The sequence below is a fragment of the Squalius cephalus genome (assembly GCF_949319135.1).
Source record: "Squalius cephalus genome assembly, chromosome: 14".
NCBI classification, from domain to species: domain Eukaryota; kingdom Metazoa; phylum Chordata; class Actinopteri; order Cypriniformes; family Leuciscidae; genus Squalius; species Squalius cephalus.
The window spans coordinates 16,334,016-16,351,264 of record NC_137135.1 but is presented as its reverse complement, the minus strand read 5'-3'; the positions used below and the strand labels follow the sequence as shown (position 1 = coordinate 16,351,264).

At 36.9% G+C, this 17,249-nt stretch overlaps 1 protein-coding gene across 2 annotated transcripts in view; it reads right to left on the bottom strand.

Moving 5' to 3' along the window:
* Positions 1 to 17,249, bottom strand: part of glra1 (glycine receptor, alpha 1) — a 57,146-nt gene that overhangs the window by 21,836 nt on the left and 18,061 nt on the right. For both annotated transcript variants that reach the window (XM_079891944.1, XM_079891945.1), the window contains 4 exons: positions 8,671 to 8,738; positions 5,781 to 6,004; positions 3,322 to 3,404; positions 2,100 to 2,237 (listed from right to left, as the gene is read on the bottom strand). In XM_079891944.1, coding sequence (XP_079748070.1) covers positions 2,100 to 2,237; positions 3,322 to 3,404; positions 5,781 to 6,004; positions 8,671 to 8,738 — 513 coding nt within the window. The remainder of the gene's footprint in view (positions 1 to 2,099; positions 2,238 to 3,321; positions 3,405 to 5,780; positions 6,005 to 8,670; positions 8,739 to 17,249) is intronic.

Here is a 17,249-nt window from a genome sequence, read left to right as displayed (position 1 = left end):
TGGTCTCCTCGGCTGTGAACCGCTCCTGGCGTGCGCCTGGCAAATCCGCCGTTATAATAGCAATCCGCCATGGAACAAGCGCGCCTGCTCTTAAAGGGAATGTGAGATGTCGCTCTGATTGTTTTTTTTTCACGTTACGCCCAAACCACACCTATGAGTAATGAAGCTACTTCAGACCAACCCATTTTAGATTTGCGGCGAGATCCGCCCATAAAGTTATTTGTGTTTCGCGTTTGATACTTGCGTTTCAGATCGTTAAAATAGGGCCCATTGTCTTGTTCTTTAATAAATTTAATTTAAAGCAATAAATTGTGTTTGAATAGCTTCATAAAATTGTACACTTTCCGCTTGTGTTTCATGAATGAGGCTCAATGCTATGAGTATTTGGCCAGTGTTTTATAACAGAACGAGATAATAATGGAAATGTGCTCTAGGTGAGATCAGCACGAGGTGCTCGGAAGCCTCGGAAAACGGTGTGGAAAAAAGTTAACATTTATTTTGAAATAAAATGTAATGTTAATCTAATAACATTTAAAGGGGTCATGAATTGAGAAAAATTGTCATTGGTCATTGTACTATAAACATATCCAGTAAGTTTCAGAACTCAAGACTTCCTCGTTAATCCAATTTATTGACACCAAGCTGCACAAACAAGCCGTTTTGGATTTTGTCACATTATAACGTCATAGTTCGATGAAAGACCAACTCTCAAAGCATACTTCTACATCATTGCCTCTTTAACCCCGTCTACCAATCCACGTGTTTCACGTAGTAGTAAATGCGAGAGACGCAAACACAGGATTACCGCAGCAACAAAACCATAGAGATGCTCTGAGGATTACAAGATGCTTTCTGTCTTACTGAAAGATCGTGTCAGTAAGACACTCGTTTATTCCACTTCATTTTACTGTGGATTCGTTTTTACACAAGACACCGTTCGACGCAAACTTTTTTAGAGAGACTGAAAATAAAAGATGACGCAGTGACAACTATATTGATTACGACAGTAATGTCGCAACACAAATGTGAGTAACAGTGTTTTTACAATGTGTAACTATTGCTTTGTCAGTTACAGAGTATTTATACTGTGGTGCCGCAGTCAAACCGAATAGTTGTGATTTGCTGTTCTTTCCTTTGCTTCAGCATTTATGGGGTTATAGCGCTGGATTATCAGCACACAGAGAACGCTGCTTTTGCTATTGTTTTGATCACATTCACTGTAATGCTAAATAAAAGCTTCAGTGAGAAACATGTTTTGTCATTAGTAAGACATCACAACACGTTTCATTTTATTTAAAACGCGACTGCAAATGACAATGCATAGCCTATATTTTTCACTTTATCGAAAATGATGAACGATAAATAGTCTATAAGAACGACTGTGTGACAAATGATGGTACATTCATTCATAATTCGTTTACAAGAAACACTGGATGCATTCGGATGATCCACCGTTATCGTTATCCTGTCAACTATAACTGGTAACTTCAAGTCCTTAAACTTTATTTTATATAAACATTATAAAAAAAATATATAAAAAATGCAGTTCATGACCCCTTTAACATAACTGTAACAATATATAATACCCTTTTTAAAGTTCTCTTAGTCCTCAAACCTATTATGATATCAGATAAATGTGACCTTTAATAAAACCTAATGCTAAAGAAAAAATAAAGAAAATAAGACTGTTTCGAACAAAACAAAAACGCAAACTCTCATTAGCTCAATGATAATAATTCAAGAAAAAGGCTGAAATCTGCTCTGACTGTCCCTGCTGTTTTGGCTTGCCTCTATTTTCGATTTGAACTAGTCTGGCCTTCAGCGATTTTCCAGTTTATCTGGAGTGTAACAAATCCTGACCGTCAACGTTGACTGAACAGATGGTATTTAACCCAATCAAAAGTTCATGAAGAAGATTCAAAACATGTGTTCCAAGCTGTGGTCCACAACCTTTCACTGAACCCATTTTAGTGCAAAGTGCTTCATAACAACGGATCCAACAATAGTTGGCGATTGTGTAACATTTAGACCACTGTCAGCTCTGAACAAACACTACAGCTTCACATGCAGATGAATATCACACGATGAATCACACTTACCTGTATTATAGTGCTTGGTGCAGTAGCGCAGATCCTTCTCTTCCTTCAGTATAAACTGAGGTAACGTCAGTCCGTCTGCTACCTGCACGGCTCCTTTCTCGTCCCACTCAAATATAAGATCATTCATCGTGTAGCCAACTAGTGGAGGAAAGATGAAACAATAGTGTTGTCCATGACAGCGAAAAAAAGAGCTTCATTTGGTCTGAAATTGGCACCTATTTTAGCGAATCGCTAAATTTAATTTCACACCTCTAAACACCTATTTAATTTCACACCTCTAAAGAAACGATCTAAACATGCATTTCTTGAAAAAACAATAATATATAGTATATAATAGGGGTATAACGATACCCTCATGTCACAATTCGATATATATCACGATACTGGACTCACAATACGATATTATTGCGATACTCCCATGAAACGATACTTTCTTTAAATGCTAAATTTGGTATTACATTGAATGAATAAATGAATAGGCTTGGACTTAGTGCTGGTAACCCAATGCAACGAACAATGGTGACACCAGAATAAAAATATTCAATATTCAAGCTTAAAATACAGAATTATTTTAGACAAATATGCATGCACTCTGTCACTGACTAGATATATTTAAAATAATGTAGGCCACTTTCTACTGGTAGCATAAGAATTTGGCATTATCAGGACTCACAAATATTCCCCCATATCATTATTATACATTATATTCAACATTATAGAAGTTTAATGTAGTACTGACACTAAAACTCTGAAAACTTAAAGAAAACACAATATATTGTTACACCCCTAATATATAACATCAAAATGTGAAGCAAAAAGCACCCACTAAAATCAAAGCTAGTGCAATTGTCTGCATTGATTTTAACGGGAGAGATATATGTTAAAACGTTACATAACCACCAAACCTGCTTCACCATCCGTCACCCACAAATAATTTGCTCATAATTTTCAAAATGCTTCAGTCAAACAAAGTTTCCCCTGCAGAAATGCGCTATAATTTGGCAAATCTGAGAATCAATAGTAAATAACAGAAATCTGTAATGGCAGGAAGGGCCGGAGTTGGCTTGTGCTTGAAGCGTCTCTCTGCTGACTGCTGAATCTACTTGAAGGCGGCCTTAAATCACTACGCTCTTCATCTGCTGGTGCCAGCCAGTACAACATCCATCTCTGCACCACTGAATAAATCCTCGCCATCTGGCTGAAAGGATCAGGGCATACTTACAGCTCTCCAGCTGCATTATACAGGTCTGCACATCCATAGGGAAATTCTTCAGGTCCATGGGGCAGGCCAGAATCAGTGTTATTCTGAGAACAACAACACCCGGGATCAGCAACAAACTCCACAACAGATCCAATTAGACAACTCTTATTTTCTTCCTTTTCCACTGGTCAAACCGGTCAAATTTAAAGGAACAGTTCACCCACATCAGTATTATTATTTTTAATATTATTATATTTTTTATTGCATTTATTAATACTCTGAATTAGCTTAGATTTTTTGGATTTTCCGTTTTCATTTGACTTGTTTTAGTAGTTTTTATTGATTTAGTTTTAGTCATTTTAGTATTTAAACTTATTTCAGTTAGGTGTCAAGGCAACATTTCTGATTTTCATTTAAATGATGATGACTTCAACAATTGACTTCCATTGTATTTTCCATACTATGGAAGTGAATGGGGTCCATCAACTGTTCGTTTGCCGACATTCTTCAAAATATCATCTTTTGTGTACAGCAGAAGAAAGAAATCCATACAGGTTTCGAACAACTTTGTGAGAGAGAGCAAAAAAATGACAGAATTTTCAAGTTTTTGATTTTACATCTAACATTTATATTTTATTAGATTTAAATGATGCAAACTAATTTTAAGGGTTTATTTTCAGTTAACAATAACACAGCACCCAATAATTACAATTCCGTCATTATTCGCTCACTGTCATCAGTTGCTTTTCACCAATAATGTCCACCGCCACTGCAGCTCTCAAATGAAATATGTCGCAGTTCGTTTTGGTTTTACGAGACGCCTGGTTATGAGACACTGGAGAACCAATAACGTTTGATGTTATTGATGTCCAACCTGAAGCACAGGTGCCAAAATTTGATTTGAGAGCTGCATCAGGGGTGACGATTATCAGTGAATAACTTAAATTTCATTCTGTTCCTCACTTCAGACGACTTAAAATATAGTGCAGGGGTTGTATTACAGACCATTTCTATAGTGCCTTTTAAAGCTTGTGGTCAATATACAGAATTGGAATGACATAAGGATGAGAAAAAAAAAGAGAGATTTTTCATTTTTAGGTGGCTATCCCTTTAAGAAATGCAACCAAACTCTATTAAATCTATGATTATTAGCACTGCCTCATATGATCCTAAAGCTAGATAAAGAAGCAGCCCAGTGCAGAGCACTGATTCGAGGCCGTATTTACGTCACTATCAAAAGATAGTGGTTATTTACCCGAAATGTTCAATTTAACTGTGCACTGTGGTTGGTGCAATTTAGAGAGAGTTCACAGCTAAGACTGAACTGATCTGAAAGGTTCATTTGATGGTGTCAAGTTAAGAGACGAGGCTTCCCAATCCACACAGCTATTCTCACCACAACCCCAGTCCTCTTTAATGCTACAATGATAAGACATAAAGTGAATTTGGAAATTGGAAATGTGCCAAGAAGGATATATTATATTTTTTTTCGCTTTAAGCTATTTCATTTTTTAATAATAAAGTACCACACACAATTAAGCAAACATGCTGTGCAGTCTAAACAGTGTATAATTTCATCAAGATACACTACTGTTCAAAGGTTTGGGGTCTGTTTTTTAAAAATGTGTCTCTTTATGCAGACCAAATCTGCATTTATTTGATCAAAAATACAGTAGAATCAGTAATATTGTGAAATATTATTACAATTTAAAGTAGCTGTTTTCTATTTTAATATCTTATCTGATATTATATCTTTTCTGTTTTATATCTTATAATGTAATTTATTCCTGTAACGCAAAACTTAGTTTTCAGCATCATTACTCCAGTCTTCAGTGTCATATGATCCTTCAGAAATCATTCTAATATGATTATTTGATGCTCAAGAAACATTTCTTATTATTATCAATGTTATAAACAGGTGTGCTGCTTAATATTTTTGTGGAAACCGTGATACTGATGATTTATTTTAGGACTCTTTGATGAACAGAAAGTTCAAAAGAACAGCATTATTTAAAAAATAGAAATCTTTTGTAACATTATAAATGTTTTTATTGTCAATTTGTTGCATTCTTATGTTGCATATGTTTTATAACACTTACTAACTACAATATTTGTTGGCCAAAATATATTTATTGATAATTTTTTGTTACCCATTACATTTTTCTAAATAATGTTGTTGTTGTTTTTTTTTTTACATTTTGCTGACAATTCTATAAAATGCTGTTTAATGACAGGTTCCATTGCAACAACTTACCCCATATAGTGTGACAACATGGCCCACTACTGAGCCATGTTATCACAAAAGGTCAAAGTGTGTTTAATGAACTGTATGTCTTTTTTTAAAGGGCGCAAAGAAATCAATCCACCCTGAGAAACACGGACGGCAATAAAGCTGGTGTGACAACTAGCCCCGGTTTAAGTGTACAAAAACACCGTATAATGTATTATTGACAGCATTAGATTATATATTGCACTCTCACCTTATACTGTACAAAACATTCCCATTTTTGGAGATCCGCAAAAGCTTGTTGTCAGTGGTAACCTCATGGAAATTAGCTCCTTTTTCATTGGCAAAGAACAGATCAGGTTTCCAAATGGAGTCCAACATGGAGGGATCAAGGTCAAGGGAGTCATCGGGATATTCGCTGTAGGCCAGCCGAGGGTCATTCCACTGCTGTCTCAGGAAAATGTTCACTCTGTAATCCTGTGGCACACAAAGACAGCCATGCCAACAGATCAGAGGTGAGCAAGAGACGCCAGCACATTTTATAAGCTAACATCAGGTTCAGGACCCAGTGAAATTTCACAAGGACATGCTTCATTTTTTTTTTGCTAGTATGTCTAAACTTAGTCCAGGTAAATTTGGCATCGTCTCACTATATATTTAGGTTGAGATAATTGTTATTCGTGAAGGCAGACCGCCCGGTGACATGGCCGATGCGTAAAAGCAGACACCGTAAAGCAGTGGCATTTCGCCCCAACACACTGCCATAATTGTCAATTCTTCTCCAAAACAGGCATGCAGTTATATCATTTCAGGGAGACCATTAAACTGTCTGGGCAGTAATGTACCTTGGGATGACTTGGGATGATCCGCATGGCACGGAATAAAGTGGATGACCTTTGCAATGGCAATCAGCTACAACATGCAAGGACATTTCAGGGCAATTATCCTAATGTATGGTGACCGGTTCATCCCAAGGATTTCGAAATATTTTGATGGAGGAGAATCATCTGTCCCAGGTTATTAGATTTGCCTCTCGGAGAGCACAGGAAAAGAACTAGTCCCATCGATTTTACTTTGTCAATATTTCTCCTTTATGATAAACAGCCCACGGTCATTGTAGACACAAAATGAACCCTGCGAAAACAACAGAGCGATGCATAGCGGCTTCATTACCAGTAGCATTATCTCCCAATTACTCAGGCGTTATGTAAACACATCTGTTCTCTTCGGCAAACGCCTATTACACACATTTAACGTCACAGAAACCAAGCATATATATGGCAAAATTAGTAAAACTTTTTGCTCTTGTCTACAGTGATTTTCAGACATCCATTGCAACAACAAAACAGGGCGCCTGCAGTCAAACGCTCCCCTTCAAACGTACAGCTAGTTTCCGACAGAATGATTTTGCAAACAAGCGAGGAGTGGGCGCACATTCATCAGCGCACACACAACTTTTTTTTCCCCTTTCTGATTTGATTTCTCTAGGCTAAGGAGAGTGATTTATGGCAACAACCCACTCATAATGCGATTCAAGCCCAAGGCCAGATCCTATCCTGACGGTGACATATTAGAAAAAGTTTGCATGACTCTCGCGCGCCCAACTCTGCTAACAAATGACGGACGTTGAAATTTACACATTCGCTCTCACTTGCTTCCTCAAGAAAATGAAAGAGCTGCCGAGATAATTAAATAGCCACTCGCCTCTCCCGTGGGCCCCTTGCCTTATAAAAAGGGTAAACAATTAGGACGGCGAAAGGCCGGGGGGAACGACAGTCTCAGTAGTGGCCGGAGTCGGTCAGATCATTACTGGCTGAAACATTGTTCTTGACTGCCCTATAAGCAATAAAGATTTATCGATATCGCTCGCGTTACCTGCTCCTGCCCCTCCACCTCGCCGCCGCTTGCTCAGTGTGAACACGAGCATGAGCAACTCGGATCAATTCCTCTGGTTATGGAAGAAAGAAAGAGTGGAAAGCACTGCATTTGTTCTGCTTGAGGGGGTTTTGCAAGCTGTTGAAGTTTTGGACCTGCTCAGCTGGTGCCAAACAGGAAATCTTGGCATTACAAGATATTATTTCGAAGAAAAAAAAAAAAAAAGTGTAACCTTCACCTGGTCAACAGTTGAAAATGTCTTTCGATTGCATTTGCCTCCATGTATCAATACATTGAAAACACATTAAAAACTACATTGCCCCAGAGGTATTTGGCATCTGATCAATAAAACTATATAAATGTGAAAGTCTGGCTTTGGGTGCACATATTAAATTCACTGTCTTTCATTATCATACAAAGAGTGACCATTAAGTCCCATTGACCCCAAGAATGATAACTATAACAATAAATATATTAGCATTTACACCAATGGCAGTAAAATTCTGAGCTCTTTCAAGTCGGATGGATGCTGATTGGCTGTCAGTGTTTTTAATCGCAAAAAATAATTCTGAAAGTGTTTTCTGAATCGTTTTTGTTATAGTTGTGGTGTGGACTTTACTATTCGGTCACACTTGATTTTAATGGTCCACTTTAGACATTCTAAGTAAATTTGCAGCTATATGTCAACTACTAGTCATTGGATTATTGGTAGACTTTCTGCTTAATATCTTAAAAACGCTTTATTTTGATGGTCCACAACAGAGACTCTATTGACTATAAGTAACAGACTACTAACAGTCTACTTAAACTCTAATGACTGGCAGTTGCAAAGTTACTTATGGTTAGTAGAATGTCTGAAGTGGACCATTGAAATAAAAGTGTGACCCACTATTCTTACAGAATTAGAAAGATTATCATTCAATTATTATTATTATTATTATTATATACTTAATAGTTATCGTGATCATCCTTGGTGTGAATGGGCCTTTGTAGCGGGGTCCAAACGTCTTAGACCACATCCAAACTCTGGATTTTAATTAAAACCTTGAAATAAACAGAAAAAAAAATAAGCTAAAGAAGCATATTTAAATTTATGTTAATTTTTCAGTTCAGCTTCTCTTTCACTTTTTTTATGTTAATCATAAGTACTAACAAAAATGTATTAAATTAGAAAAATGCAAAGTTTTGGAGACCGCTCATCTGAATTTTTTTCTTCACCAAACCGTTATAAGGTTACACATGTTCGGAAGTTTTATCAATATACTCACCATTGTTGTTTCAGCAATAGATCCAAAACTGTTAATAAAAATGTTGCATGTTACGTTCACAGGTGGACCTGTGGAAAAAAAGAAAAGAGAAAAACAACAAAACAACAACAACAAATAAGTCAAATGATACTGATAAAAAAACAGGTTATCCTCCAAATTTTAATCTTACCAAAATTGAAACCTATTCCTTATTAAGAATCAACTACAAAAACCAAAACTTACCTGCTAACTGCTAAATTAGCACATTTTAATTGACTTCAAGCATGTAAATCTTTTTAAGATACATACATTGCCTTAGCTTACAAAACAAAGATGCTCTTAAAATAAGGAGTGATATGGTTATTAGACTAATCATCTCAAAGAGAAAGGATGTTGAGGTGAGTCTTCTGTGAAGACAAGAGCCAACAGTATTATTATTAGGACAGAACAAACCCTCAAAGGGAAGCCATGGTTCCTCCCATTTCTGTTTTAGAAATATTGGAAGTAAATATCTTATGCTGGTGCACAACTGAAAACCTGCAGTCAAAGAGACAGATGTATACGTCTGAACAGAAACCATACTTCTGCTGTTAAAAAACGAACAAAAAACAAGCGATCCATCACATATGGCTCTGTAAACACAGAGAGGGGGATATTTGGAGTGACACGGCGCTCATGGCCTCGTAAAGACCCTGTCAGGCGGCTCCAGACTTCTGATTCGGTTAGATACAGAGCTGCTGAACAGAATGGAGAAACCCTGAACCCAATTTCTCTGCCTGCTGACGAGCCACACGCAGCATCCTAAGGTGCTGAATGAGTAGATTACTGGAAAGAAACATATTGCAATCTGCACAGTCTTGCACAATTTATTAGGCATTCTATAAGGCTGCGAAGTGCAATCCCCAAGAAAACTATTACCTGGAAATAAATTACCTCATGTATGATTTGACAACATTTTACACACGATTGTATAGTGTTGCGCCATCAGAAATGTCTTAATTGACGAACAGATCTTAGATGGTCAGGGTAGTGCCATATTTCATTTTAGACAGAAATTAATACGAAGCTGTGAGGAATAGAAATACAGTGCATTTATTGTACTTTTTAACAACAAAAAACTTTCTGTAGACAAAAAGTTACTGGAAATATTACTGGATCTGGTATCTTTACAATACTGTATGTGCCATTGTAGAGAAGACTAAGTCACAGCCTCATTTTCATCCGTGTTAAATGCAATATGGCGTCAAACCTGACTAAGGCCTATATTAGGGCAGGAACAACATGTCAATGTAATCGATTATGTTCATTACGCACTGTTTATGCTCATCCCTAATCCCCTGTCACGCTTCACACAAAACTCATTCTAACTAGCCATTAGCATCTGCTCTAGAGTTTTATTTTGTGTGAAACATGACAGGGGATTAATATGGATGAACATAAACCGTGCGTAATCGACGTAATCGTTACGGCGAAACGTTGTTCCAGCCCTAGTCTATATCTTAAATGTGCACAACACCTGTGTTTCAAAACCTAGTGAGCAGCCTCACTGCCTGCCTACAAAGGCAGCATCCTAACCATAATCAAACGGATTTGTAACATTCCAGACGCAATAGTAAGCATTCTGCATGAAAGACTCAACTCACAATTGATTTCAATAGTTTGACATTAGCATGTTGCTAAGCTAACAGCACAATTCTCTAACAAGCATAACAATAAGTAGTTGAGCGCAATTCATTTTTGTGCGCAACGTAATATTTAATTTTAATCGAAATATAGCATTATGTATAAGTCAGCATAGCTTTGTCCGCCATCTTGTTTTTCATTCGTTGTAGTACATTATCGTTCTTTGTGAAGGCCACGCAATGTTGCCTCAGAATTTGGCTTAAACAAGTATCTTAGCAGAATTCACTTGCCAACCTTTTGAACCAGACTTGGCCTTCGTATGCGGTTCACTAGTTTTGGAACTGGCTCAAATTGTATCATATTATCAGGCAGTTCCTGTTTGAGCCTCTATACAGTGTCAAGCCCCATAGTTGCTATTGGCTTATTCCTTCCACTGGGTATTATACTGGCTGTAATCATTTGTCTGTTCTTGGCTTTCCTTGCCGTATGTGACGCAGCGCAGAGGAAATCTAATGTCCTCAACCCCCACTGCAGTTCATTTGTGAGCCCAGCCTCCAATAAGGAGAGGAGAAAGAGAAAGACAGAGCTCATTAACTGTCAGGAAAGGGTGAGTCATCGTGAAGAATGATTTGCTTTGCCATGTTTTTGCCCAAACAATCTGCGCCCTGCTCTCCTTAGAGAAGCTCACTGCAGAGGGAAGCCACCACCAGCGAAGGGACGTTCAGGTTATTTATACATTTTTCACTCAGCTGTCCTTCCCAGCAAATCAAACCTTAATTTCTGAGCCGTGCCTCCACTCTCATCTCGTAGAGGTAACGGTAGTTTAGAAGCCTCACACGTTTCACTGCGCTTCTCTTTATTACACAGACACAAACAGGACAAGCGAGTCGCAAAGATCAGCCTCGTCTTTCCTAGAAATGAGCTCATCAGAGACAGAGAAGGAGAAAGTGAGGGAAGAGCGTTTTCCCGTACTGTATTGACGTTGCACAGTTAAGTATTTACGAAGAAAAATCAAGACATTCAGAAAGTCATTACTGTGATTAATTTCATGCATAAACAGAACAATCATTAATCAAATGTCCCTTGGGCAAGTATAACCTCCTTAGAAAGTCCATAAATTACGTGCTTGCCACCGAACCAGAAGAAGAAAAAAAAATCAGTTATCCAAGGGACCAATTACTTCTTCATAAACCAACAACCACTACTCATCTTTACAGTTAGCAGTTTATAGTCATTCATTAACAAGGTTCATGTCTAAACTGATCAATACCAGAGTGAGTCCATCTCTTTACCTAGCAGCAACCGGAGAATGATACAGCCTCAAAAGCCATTATTCTGTTTTACACTGGTCAGCTGGAGGGAAAATGGCGCACAAGATGTTATCCCCCAGAGGACACTCTCAATAAGGGAGCAAAACAGATTTATTACAAACAACGGGCACTTAAGATGCCTCCCAGGGAAGTGGACCACCACAAATGAAAGTGTCTGATATAAATAAAGAAAGCTTAATGATATTGCTCATGTTAAAAATCGAGCTGCTCTCAGCAGAAATACAATGGCACAGAGACATTAAATATTTATATGGCTATGGCTATACCGATAAGGTTTTGGCAAGGCAGTTTTCAACTGAAGTGAGATCCACTGGTAACAAAGGGACAGCAACGTGCCCTACCAGCCTTTCCATGTTAGCACACCTCGCTGAATCAACACCGGGGCAAATGTCAAGGGCTTCCTCTTACTCCTCGTACACTGACATATGGGCTGATGCTGAGTAAATCTATTGGCATGGGGCAATTTTCAATTTGCGCTGCTCTAGTTACGATGATAGGGTAAAAAAAAAAAAAAGGTGTTAAGCACCAGCGAAGGAGCTGAGCTTCTTTATGAAGAGTGAAATGGGGAAAAAAAAAACAAATAAATCATGTAGCTACATAATCCAAAATCCATTTCTGTTGAGATTTTGTTGTTTAATGTGATTTCTTCTGATGTGAAGAGATTTAGAGTACAACAAAATCAAAATAATACAAAAAAATATAGTATAGAAACATATAAAATAAAGTATAGAATACTACAAAAAAGAATATAGTACAGATGACAACAAAAACGACTATAGAAGTACCTCAAATAAAAGTTTTTGAATATCAAAAAACAGAATGCTGTATTACCATACTACAGAATATAGTAGAAAATAGTACAAAAACCATACTATATTATGGACCAATACTAATAGAATACTACAAAAAAACAGTATAGAATAGTACGAAAAAAATAATACTATCAATCAATCAATCAATCACATTTAATTATATAGCACATTTAAAAACAACACACGTTGGCCAAAGTGCTTTACATACAATCTAAGATTATAAAACAAAGTATAAAACAATTACAAAAATTATTTTACACTAGAATTATTATATACACTAGAATATTATATAAAAACACACTGCGGTACAGAATAGTACAAAAATAGGCTACAAAAAGAATATGGTAAAGAATAATACACAAACAGAAAACTATATTAGGCTACTTAAAAATCAATATTTTGTGTACAGTTTTTTTTTAATTCTGTCATCCGGTATCGCAGACTCGCTTTCTCATTTCATACAAACGCAGCTGCTGCCATTTTGCGACAAATGTTTTGTATACTGTAATGCAGGGATGGGCAACTTCGGTCCAGGAGGGCCAATGTCCTACAGAGTTTAGCTCCAACCCTAATCAAACACACCTGAACAAGCTAATCAAGGTCCTCAGGATTACTAGAAAGTTACAGGCAGGTGAATTTTTCAGGGTTGGAGCTAAACTCTGTAGGACATTGGCCCTCCAGGACCGAAGTTGCCCATCCCTGCTGTAATGGATTATTAGATAACAAACAGGTATGATTTTAAAATGGTTTCATCTCAGATCAATATCACTTATCCCCATAATTATTAATGTGGCGAAATGCTGTGTAATAAGTGGTATGACTGTACCGTATCCCTTAAATGTCCGTCTAGTTGGAACTTGTCGCTTGCTAGTCCCGTCCTTCGGATGAGACGTTAAACCGAGGTCCTGACTCTCTGTGGTCATTAAAAACCCCAGGATGTCCTTCGGAAAAAGAGTAGTGGTATAACCCCGGCATCCTGGCCAAATTTGCCCAGTGGCCTCTGTCCATCACGGCCTACTAATCACCCCCATATATAATGATTGACTTCATAATTTTGTCCACCAATAAGATGGCGTGTGGTGGCCGTTCTGGTGCAATATGGCTGCCGTCGCATCATCCAGGTGGATGCTGCACATTGGTGGTGGTTGAGGAGATCCCCCCTTCCATATGTAAAGCGCTTTGAGTACCTAGAAAAGCGCTATATAAATGTAACGAATAATTATTATTATTAGCAACTGCTCTCTCCGTGGATCACGGTGTCTGATTCAAAGATTGCTAGATCTAACGAGCCGTAAATGACGATAACAGCTTGAAGTTGACAATGCTGGCAAATGACCATGGTATAAGCGTGATAATCCATGGCTAGCTGTGCATTAAACTATTTTAATGCACCTCTGCTTCGCGTCGGGTGGTTATTTGCCTCCACGTCGCGCTTAATGCACAGCTAGCCGTGGATTATCCCATACATATAGAAAATTACAAAAAAACAAAACACTCTTTAGAGTACTACAAACACAGAGCATAATATAGAATAAAAAAAGAATACACAAACAGAATTTAGTATAGTACAAAATATAGTATAGAATAGTACACAAAAAACAACAAAATAGTATACTAGAATAGCACAATAGAACAAAAAAAATACTTTTTAGAGTTCCACAAAAAAACAGAATATAGAGTAGTAAAAAACAAAATACTATACTAGAATACTACTAAAACATAATAGCATAAAATAGTACAAAAATCAAATATTTTTTCTTTGAATTCTATAAAAAAAAACTGAATATAGAGTGGTTAAAAAAAAGAGAACATTATATACTAGATTAGCACAAAAACAACAAAACATTTTAAGCATAAAAATACAATTTAGCACAACATGCCCTGCAATGTCTTAGCAAATTACTACGACAAAACGTTTGACAATTAACAACCTGGTTTATGCACATAAAAAGCAGCTATGTGGATCCCTGACTCAAACATCATTTTGCATTCTATGCATTTTCTACTTGAAACAACCCACTCCAACAAAACCAAATCCAGATTGGGCAGAAGTCACAGCCATCCATCACTCCAGGTTCGGTTCAGCTAGAGGCGACCCAAACCATTAAGGGGATTGTATTAAAATTCATAAGAGACGGACAGCGACGGCTCGGACGGGGAAAGATGCCTGTGCAGTGACAGCTAGTTTCAGAGAGAGTGTCTGAGTTAGCATTGTCACATGCCTATAAGTAATGACACACTGCTAAATTACCAGGATCTCTTCCTGCCCCTGAGGCTAGCATCACTGATAGGGGAAACATGACAGCCTTGGAGGAGGGAGGCTGGAGAGAGACATAAATCAATAGGAGGGCTGTGGCACTGAGTCCGGAATGGAGAATGAGTCGACTACAGTTTGATTACACTGGATTGCATGGGTAGCTTCAGCTACAGAACTCATGAGATAAAATGGTCAATATTACAGCGAAATTGATTCACACCGAGGTTAACTGATGGTTTTAATGATATGAGAGACTGTGTTTCCTTGTACTCTGTGGCTATGCGTATGAAATAATTAGATTAGAGAATAGAGATGAGAAGGAAATTAGATTAATATGATGAATCTCTATCAAACTGGCCGACATCTCGGCTGGACTAGCGATGGCACTGAGCTTCCTTACCGTCCAATCCAGATTTCACTGGCCATTATATTGAAATGCTGTTAGAGTTATCTACATATTTCAGTAACATACAGTCCTACCAGTGTTGGGGAGAAACTAGGTAAAAGTATTACGTTAACGCTACTAACTTGAGCACTTTTTTTTTTTAATAGTGTGAAAATAATTCAGTTGCTTTTACATTAACAAGCACTTTTTAAACTGTGTTTAAAATTCTACATATCCTGTTGAGCAAATCAAAGGTAATAATCAAAATGCTCTACTAGAATGTCTTTTGCTTTCAAATAGTGTTAAAACATTTTAGCGAATCTGTCTGTTTGGATGATTCATTTTAATTAACCCATTATAAAAAATTCCTCAATTTATTTGAATCATCATTCAGTTTTCAGTCATTTTATGTCCTGTTTTCTGTAGCAAATTAAATATTTATCTAAATACTGGTTTAAATACTCAATGCATTTTTAACTGTTTTCAGTTATATGTTGCTTTTATATTATATATTATTATTATTATTATTATTATTATTATTATTATTATTATATTATATAGTTTGAAGCTGTCAGGGCATTTGCTAATATTGCTCCTTTTAACTTAATATATACAGCTTTTTTGTTAGCAACTTGTGGTGTATCTAAGTACTTTTTCTAAAGAATAGCTAGAATAAAGTAAGAGTTTAACTACTTCCAATTCTGATTAGCTTGTAGAAACACAATTTTAAAATAACTTCTCCAACAGAGTTATTACTTAAAAATGAGTAATGGAAATATTGCATGGAAACGAAATTTCCTCGTGACTTCCTAATGAACTCGTTCTTCACTACAATGAGCTGTATATTGGATGCGTAAAGGACTCTTAGAAATAAAATGTGTGCAATATAAAAACAAACACACTGAATATTCATCATCTGATAAAAAAAAAACGCTGCATCCCTGACAAATTAAATATAATTTTCAAACACATCTAAAACCAGCTACTTCAAGTAGAAACCTTACATGGTCATGATTAATTTCGTTTAAGGTACCAAGGCATGAAAAACTCAAACAACATGACTAATAACTAACTAGAACTATAAATTAACATACAAACGACCATTATAGTTCTTAACACACTGCTAATATATGCATACGATACACATTAAACGTACTGCAGACATATTTTAGAGCAAACACCAATAGCTAGCAGTAATCTCAGCTGGGATAAATGATGATTAAACGTTGTGCGATAAATGCAGAATAATACTCTAATGTGATTTGTGGATACTCCTCCTATGATCATTCATTCGAGAACACTGGAGCCGTGACAAACATCCAGAAGGCTTCACATTAGTCTACATAAAGGGAGTGAGCTGTGTATATAATGCCCGTAATAAAGCTAAATAACAGGGCTCTAATAAGAATCTACCGGCAGCGTTCGGCCCACAGGACTAGAGCTGCATCTCTGCAACCTCAATAGTCACAAAAACAATATTACATGCACCACCGGGACAACCGTACATCAGAATCAAATATATTATTTGAATACAATATCTGAAACCATGGCTTGTTACCTAAAGCAACAAAATTTGATTAGACGAATAACTGAGCGTCAACAGTTGTTGTTTTTTTTTGTTCAGTCATATTTAGAAATGCATTTGTTCTCCCAATTTAATTATAATTTAAGCCAAGATCAGAGGGAAAATCATGGTGCACAGATTAAAATCGTGCCCGGCAACACAAAGCTTATCTTAGGGGTAAACCGGTACTAAACAGTGGCAGTCACAAAGTTCCAATGCTAAACCAACAACTGGAGGCTACACACAGAATTAAATAAGTAGTCATTTCCACAGCATGAGTAAAAGGAAGCTAATTAATAAATAAACGTAAGCTATTTTCAAATGTCTTGCCTGAAGCCCAATTACTCTGATCCTCCTACCAGTGAATAAAGGTCAAGAAATGATATCCAATTATACCAGAAAATATAAACTAATATCTCCATGTGTCATTTGGTGTTATCAGTAAGCAAGCCATTTATAAAAAGATCAGACGCCCGTCTGATGTCAGTTGCATTGCGGGCAAATGCTTTAGTTATGTTACTCTCAACCATTAACAAAACACACAGATATCTTGAACTCATTATATCATTTAGCTGTTTCTCAGATGAGATATCGCCCGCTCATTGCATGAATCAATAAGCTTGTATAA